A 7,742-nucleotide genomic window follows, 5' to 3' on the forward strand; every position below is an offset into this window, starting at 1 on the left:
ATATTTCTTACGTCACTTGAAGGCAGCATCAGCCAAGCAGGATTCGGACTAGGCGACTTCCGGGATCCAAATGTACATATTTGCTCTCATGTACCTTCATTGACAAAGTAATGAATGCGGGTAGGCTACTGCGATAGAACCCACTCAGCCCACCACCACAACCACCATCATCATCATCATCATCCTCATCATCATCACCACCTGTATCATTATTATCTCAAGTCATTGTGGTTAATGGGAGCTTTACCCTGCCAATTCAAGTCCAAATTGATGTAGAAAGCACCAGTTGAAGCAGTAACTGAGTAGCCTACAGGCCCAACATTTAACCTCAGGTACAATAAATGAGCTCTGAGTTGATAGAGCAACAGTGACACCCAGTGAGTTAATCACAGCCCAGCCTGTCTTAAATACAACTTAGCCTTAGAATTTACATTACATTTATTGTCATTAATGATTTCAATTTGTTTTAGTTTTATTATGTTTAAGGTTAGCATTTGTTGAGTCCATGACAAAATAAATTGTCCAATGTTGGTATTTCATGTGTCCAAATTGAAGATTAGGATTAATGCTTAAATGTGTATTATAAGAGCCATTTTACTAGGCGACACTGCTAACATTTGATTGCCATTGATTGAAATTGAAACTCTGTGAACAGGAAAAGGGAAATGAGAAGTAGTAACATCTCATGTTTTCTCTTATATTTTAGAATTCTAGTTTTCTTTCAGTTGTTTGGCATTTCCTTGAGTTTTTTGGATTATTTTTACAGCCTAGGCTACTCTTGGCCTACTTTCCTACTGCACCATTTAACAGTCATCCTGTCATTAATGATCAGTGAATCATACTGAGATTTCTGAGTCTAATTCACATTTGTCCGCATTCATACCCATTCAGTTGTTCAAACATGTTTGAACTTGTTTCTCTGTACTGTCTTCTCTTCCTCATATTTGTTTCTTACATTGCTAATCCTCTTCATTTCTAAACCGTTCACGGTTTGTGTTTGTAAAATGCTCTCAGCATAGTCCACTAAGTACATCTTGACATGATTTGAATTAGTATGTTTCTGTAAAGAACTGTGACATTCTATATTTTGGAGATCATATCATAGAGACCTCATGAAACAAAAATCAGCCATTTTAAATGACACACCCATCCAGAATTGAAACAATGTTGATATATGGTGGTATCGGTTACCTAACCACTGTTTTTATGGTGTGACCTGCTGTGGTGTCACAGGGTGTGGAAACCTGGAAACCAGAGGTCAAGTTTGTAATGTTGAAGCGTTGACTAGCACGCAATTAAGGAATTATTTCATTATTGATTCAGATTCATTCTAATCACAATTCTGTTAAATGTATCATATAAACTGCAGCAGGACTGATTGCTGGCCCGACTCAACGGCTCTACCAGTAACATTCGAATGTGACTGACATACTTCCTGGAAATTAATGATAAGGATTAAGTGTGTGTTGGCAACTCTGACTCATTCACTCACCCTGCACCACCACTCTATTTCTTCACACCAAATGGGCTGCTCCCCAGCCAATCACATCGTCCCCCCTCCCTGCACATGTGGCCTCAGCAGACATAACAGAGCAAGCCCCGAGGACGCTCCCTCACCAGTCTCTCTGCAAGCAGACTCGCGCACATCCACATCAGATCAACTTTGTTTGGATCTTAATCGGTGCAGTAAGGCAAAAATGAACAGGACAAAAGGGTTAGGCATTTTAATATGCACCCTGGCAGCCCTGTCAACAGCAGCAGTAAGGAGATTACTGTACTCTATTTGTTCATCTCTATTTTATTTGTAACTTAGTCTTGGTGATGGAATGTTGCATCTAGTTTCATGAGGATTTATATAACTTTTTTATATTTATAGGGCTTATCGAGGCAAAAAAGGCAGAGCCATTCTTTTTTCTCCTTTGGAATATCAAGTAAGTCACTCTGCATCAGTTAAGGCACTATGGTATATGTTCACACACTGTATGAGTTTAAAACCAATATTTCTTGTGTTATTTAGGTGGAATCTGCCTTAACGGAGGCACCTCTATCCCATCCTTGAGTACTGGTGAACACATGCTGTGCTTATGTCTTGATGGTTTTGGGGGGGAACACTGTGAAACAGGTAAGGAACTGAACTGTAAGCCAATTTGCATTATATCATGAACACATTCCACATTTTGAATCATCTTTAAAAAAAAATCACTGTTCTTTCAGTAACAAGTGCCACCTGCTACAGCGGCATTGGACTGTACTACAAAGGCACAGTGTCTCGGTCAGAGAGTGGGAGAACATGTGAAGAGTGGGATTTGGACACCAGGGAGCGTCTCATGTCATCAGATGTCCACGCAGGGAGGCACAACTACTGCAGGTACGCCATTATACCCAACAGAAAGGTTCAGTGTAGTGTTGAATTGTTATCTTTAATGCCACCTTTCTTCCATTTGATGGAGACAGTGTTCTGTTTTCCACAGAAACCTAAACTACAGGCGGCGTCCGTGGTGTTATGTTTTCAAAAACAAGGATTTGGTCCAGGAGTATTGTGATATTCCACGTTGTGGCTTTAAGCCAGGTAAGTCTAACTTTGTAGTCAACGTGTAAGCCACATCCAGAGTACATGCTTTTTTTTCATTGTAAAAAAAAATCTCTGATCTTGTAGATCCATCCCCACCTTCACCCTCACCCACTGAGCCGGGGCCAGGTAAGGTCATCGCTTTCCCACTGAACTCAAGTGATCATATTCTGTGTTCAGGCCTTTTTCCCAGTGGTTTGTTCTCAAGTGGAAGCCAACATGGTCTCATTCCCCCGCAGAGTCAACATGTGGCCAGCGCCTTAGAAAGCAGACGAAGATCGTGGGCGGAACAATTGCCACTGTACAATCGCACCCGTGGATCGCTGCCATATTCTGGCGCAGCAGATCTAAGCTGAAGGTTTTCCGGTGCGGAGGGAGTCTGATCTCCCCCTGCTGGGTCCTCACAGCCGCCCACTGCTTCCCCGACGGGTAGGAGCCGAGATCACTCACTGCAACCCCAGCAGGTGTTGGAAAACAACAGCCACGGCAGCTTAGACTGTTGTTGTGATTTTCCTTTCAGCTCCAACACCAAAGCATGGCGTTTCACTGTCACCCTGGGGAAGAATGCACTGAATGAGACCGACCGAACTCTAGAGCAAACATTCAGGGTGGAAGAAGTTTTCATCCATGAGGGGTTTGACAACAGTGAGGGGAACTTCAACAATGACATTGGTATGGATTTTGTATACTCCTTTGCTTGCTTAAGTACTGATTAAACTGTAATCATAGAGTTTTATATGCCTCACATAGGCTTCCATGCTGATGCTTACTGTGTTTCCCAGCCCTGCTGAAGCTGAAGGCCAAGCATGGTCAGTGTGCAGAGGAGAGCTGGGCGGTGAAGACCGTCTGCCTGCCGCCTCCTCGCCAGAGCCTCCAGTCCGGCATCCTCTGCGAGATCGCCGGCTATGGGAAAGAGAAGAAAGGTGAAGCAATCCACTCTAACCACATTTTTTTTTTTCTGTCTGCCTATCAATTATATAGCCCACACTCCTGTCTGGTTTTAACTACCTGTTGTGTTTACTTCCTCAGGCCTGTGGTATAACTCCCAGTACCTCAGAGAAGCTCAGGTGAACCTCGTGGCACATCACGTGTGCCAAGAGAAAGAATATTACGGAAACATGATCACAGAGAATATGTTTTGCGCCGGTCGTCCCGACTGGAGCCAGGACGCCTGCGAGGTATTTAATGCAAGTCAAAACCTGATCAGGCCTCGCACTGACGATTATTATTGCGGATCTCCTCTGAATTGGCTCCACTCTTTTCCTACAGGGCGACTCGGGAGGGCCTCTGGTGTGTGAGATGGATAACAGGCTCTTCCTTTTTGGGATAGTCAGCTGGGGCGACGGGTGCGCCAAGGAGTTTCGGCCCGGCGTGTACACCACAGTGACCAACTACAACCAGTGGATAGCAGAGAAGACGGGCCTGTCCTCCATCACCGCCGGGGCCATGTTCCCTCAAAAGTGACCTCCTCACAGGCTGCTGAGTGCATGAACTGTAACAATAATAATGCAAACTGGTGGTGAAGCAGAGCTACCACTGCTTCCATGTAAACTGCTGATCTTTTGCCATTTTCTTGGTGGCCTTAAGCTGAAGGGTTTTCTTGCTGTGGGTTTTCAGTGGAAGTTTCATGTCAATACATATAACTATGTCTATGTTGAATTCTGTGCAGTTGCAGTTCTGTGGTATGTGGTATGATATTTGTTGGATTGAATGTCTATCTTATTTCTGATACATTATTTTAAGATATGGGAATTATTTTTGTACTTCACAAAATCTTTTTGCAAAGATGCTTCTGTTTATATCAAGGGAATAAAATGTTGTTGTTTTTTTAATTTTCATGGTCATTTATTAATGAAGGGATTTGATATGTCACTGCATTCACTCAGATTATAGTGACTCACTTGTGCCAGTTTGTATTATCGATGCCCCTGAAAACATCCCACTCTCAACACCCACTGACTGAACCCAGTCGTCATGCATGTGGAATCTGCTTTGGCCAGCGCACTTGGTACTAATATAGTCATTTCCACAGACTTAACAGCCAAGCAGAAGACAGGTCTCCAAAGACTAAACAATACATGCCAAACATAATTTATGTCTGAAACAGTAAAAATGGATACAACTGGTGTGCTATGACTAAATAATGAGTAGTGGACAGATGATTTATCTACTCAGCCACTCACATCTGCCATAAAAGGACACTTGTTACGGCCTCAAACTGCAGCTGTTGGCTGACAAACTGTCTCTGGGAAACCTTATGACTCACAGAATGTTTTTTTATTTGTAAACTGTTTTGTCTAGTTTAAAACCATCTCCAACAATAAGATCAACTCAAAAAAGTGTAGTGCATATCATTAATTCTGATTCAGTGAATACATGTTTTTCCTGTATCTCTTGTTCCTTAGAGAGTCTGTCAAATGAGTTCGAGGCTGCAGTGAGGACAGAGACTTAGCGTGTCTTTAATTTAACAGGGAAATCCTGATCCAACAGTTGGGCCTCCACATGGAGCAATGGGATTAGGGGAAGCCCTCTACAGGAAGCCCAGGCAGCAGCAGCTGGCCTTGTTATTTAGGTTTTGCAGGCTGTGTCATACGAGAAAGTGTGGGAAAGGAGTGGAGTACAGTACAACTCATCAGCTATTTCAGGAATACGACCAGTGGGGACCCCGCAATTACTGTAACCTAAGCGGTCTCAGCCAGTTCAGGTTTTGCCCTAGTAGTCAACACTTCTCTGGTCTAACATGAGCCGAATCCACTCTGATGTGTGTAGTGGCACCTCAAAGCCTTCATCACAACAACCCTATATACTATCTTACATAACCAAAACTCAGGCAGACTCCCTTGCTGCGGTCCGCTCATACACTGTCATGCCATAAAACAAGACTCAAGTCTTATTTAACCTCTTTTTGACTCTACTAGAAGTGACAATACCTGACACCAGAATTTCATTTGGGCCAATAGGGCAAATCTATGGAGTCTCAATTAAGGGGGATGTGTAGTTTTACATACAAATCTTGCCTAGTGTAGCTTTAAAATGTCTCATCTCCATGTCCCGTTTCCATTGAGTGTGTTTACTTCTGACAACCACAAGAGGGTGACCGGTGCTCAGTCTTGCACAGCAGACAGACAACAAACACTCAGACTGGATGAAGAGCCATTCTTCAAATACTCTAGTTCTGTCAACAGGATGTAGATTAAAGAATAACTAGAACATCAGACCACATGCTGTGTAACGGTTAACCATTTCACTTCTGATGCATTGCAGCGAGGCAACCAAGAAGCAAGAATGTCAATATGTTTTATGCAACACAAATTCAAAATTGATGGTCTTGACTACACACACTGTTTGTACCACTATATCAGGACGTTTCCCCACCTCCAAGTAGCAGGAGCCCATCAGGTCCTGTTATCAGCGGTGGAGCAGGGGAAGGTGAGGACCACCCATCTTGAGCGGCCCTGCTCACATTCCAGCATGTACACACGGGACGGCCTTGTCAGTAACTGGAGACCTGAAGAAACTACAGGCCACCTTTGATGTCTATATTCAGGATGTACTCCCCCGTTCAGTGCCGGATAGTACATTTATCTGACTTTTTGGGAGATACAGGGTGATCTATGGGTGATGGTGGTTGTCTAAAGCAAGTCAAAAAAAGAATCAAGTAGTATTTGTACACACTGTATTGTTGAAGTGAGACAGTATATCGTGCTTTCTAGTGTCCATTCATGTATCCCTGCTTCCTCAAAAAAAAGGTTTAGGTCACCAAAACTAGGTGTTCACGGTAATGAGGTAAGAGGAACTGAAATGGCTGCAAGTAAAATAGAAAATTAGTGGGAGTTTTGTGGTGTGGTAGGCCTACAGATCACATTTGAACTACTGTGTATTTGCCATTACACAGCACTATATGCTCACACTTCAATTACATGGCACACATCCAAGCCACAATTAAAGATACTGAAATAATTCTATCTCCCAATGGAATTTGGTATAATAACTCCATGTAAAAGGCAAACTTATCAAGCCCTTGTATGTTTACACGAGGGTTCAAACAGAGCAACTTCCTTGATTCTTTCTTTTTGGACTCTTCCTTTTTAGGAAATGGGCCGCTGCCTTGCAGCCCCTCTTGGGATTCTGTGGGAATTCCTTAGCTAGTTTGCTTGGCAGTTGGTTTTCAATCCTCCGATATTGTTATTTCAGCGTGTGAGGATGGGAGGGAGGTGGAATTGAAAAAATGTGTAACGCTGCCTTGCTCCATTCTTGACAAAGGTCTGTCCCAAGTTTGTAAACAAATGTGTGCGGTTTGCTTTATCTAAAATAAGTGGCTGAGGAATCTACGCTTAAAAATATTGCAGTTGGCAAAGTGACACCACTGGTGTATCCACTGTCCTGTGATGTCTTACTGATATTTTTGTGCAGCCTCTTAATTCTGTAATCCATAACTTTTCATTCAACATGTTCTAGTGCTGAAATTGTTCGTTGTGTATGTTTATATCTCCCTCTTTTGCTATGGAATTGACCCATGGGAATTAATAAAGTTGTACCGTAACATATTATATATTCTAATTTATATTCTATTTCTCTTTGCTTTATTCTTATTCTTACTACTTGCTTCTGGAACGGCCCAGCTTCCCCACATGGATCATTAAAATTTCATTGCACCTTAATTGAGACACATGCTCATATACATATAGACTAGACCTACATTTCCATATGTGGAGGGTAGATGACAAAAATAGCCCTAAAAGGATATTTCGCTTTACTCTCTGATGTTTATATCTGAGATAAATCAATTTGGGGTTTATTAAGAATATCCTGTTCTAGGAATTCATGTTGCTTGCTTGTGGTCCACAATCTGATCTCTTATCACTCACAGCTCTCCTTTCTCTGGCAGAAGTGCCAAAAGCAGAGCTTGTCCCACCAGTAGAGTTTACAGGGGCTGGAATCCACTCCTCACAACGGTAGACACATATTTCCCTTTTTAGGACATGAGAATCTATTACGTAATTTAGGGAGCACCCGCATCTCTAGCAAACTCGCCTATGTAGAAGAGAGGAGGAGACTGATAAAGAGCGGCACTCATACCGACCAATCAGGTGCGTGGGGACCTGCCTCCTAGCCCGCTGATTGGTCAGAAGGCGGACACAGGGTTTAGGTTGCTCGCTCACTCTGTGGTTGG

General features: G+C 42.8%; 1 protein-coding gene across 1 annotated transcript; it reads left to right on the top strand.

Annotated features, from left to right (window-relative positions):
• Positions 1–1,627: 1,627 nt before the first annotated feature.
• On the top strand, positions 1,628–4,401 carry LOC139918458 (urokinase-type plasminogen activator-like). Its single transcript, XM_071907851.2, has 11 exons — positions 1,628–1,760; positions 1,877–1,931; positions 2,018–2,122; positions 2,215–2,368; positions 2,472–2,569; positions 2,657–2,698; positions 2,809–2,998; positions 3,090–3,241; positions 3,352–3,492; positions 3,599–3,747; positions 3,839–4,401. Exons 1-11 carry the CDS (start codon positions 1,698–1,700, stop codon positions 4,031–4,033), a joined length of 1,344 nt encoding a protein of 447 aa, XP_071763952.2. The 5' UTR covers positions 1,628–1,697; the 3' UTR covers positions 4,034–4,401.
• Positions 4,402–7,742: the final 3,341 nt, after the last annotated feature.

Source organism: Centroberyx gerrardi, chromosome 20, assembly GCF_048128805.1.
Source record: "Centroberyx gerrardi isolate f3 chromosome 20, fCenGer3.hap1.cur.20231027, whole genome shotgun sequence".
Classification (NCBI taxonomy): Eukaryota; Metazoa; Chordata; class Actinopteri; order Beryciformes; family Berycidae; genus Centroberyx; species Centroberyx gerrardi.

What these genes read in the sequence shown, in the direction of transcription:
- LOC139918458 (XM_071907851.2), top strand. Translation starts at nt 1,698, where the DNA reads ATGAACAGGACAAAAGGGTTAGGCATTTTAATATGCACCCTGGCAGCC. An exon ending in CTATGGGAAAGAGAAGAAAG is followed by an intron (nt 3,493 to 3,598) that starts GTGAAGCAATCC and finishes TTACTTCCTCAG; the next exon opens with GCCTGTGGTATAACTCCCAG. An exon ending in GGAGCCAGGACGCCTGCGAG is followed by an intron (nt 3,748 to 3,838) that starts GTATTTAATGCA and finishes CTTTTCCTACAG; the next exon opens with GGCGACTCGGGAGGGCCTCT.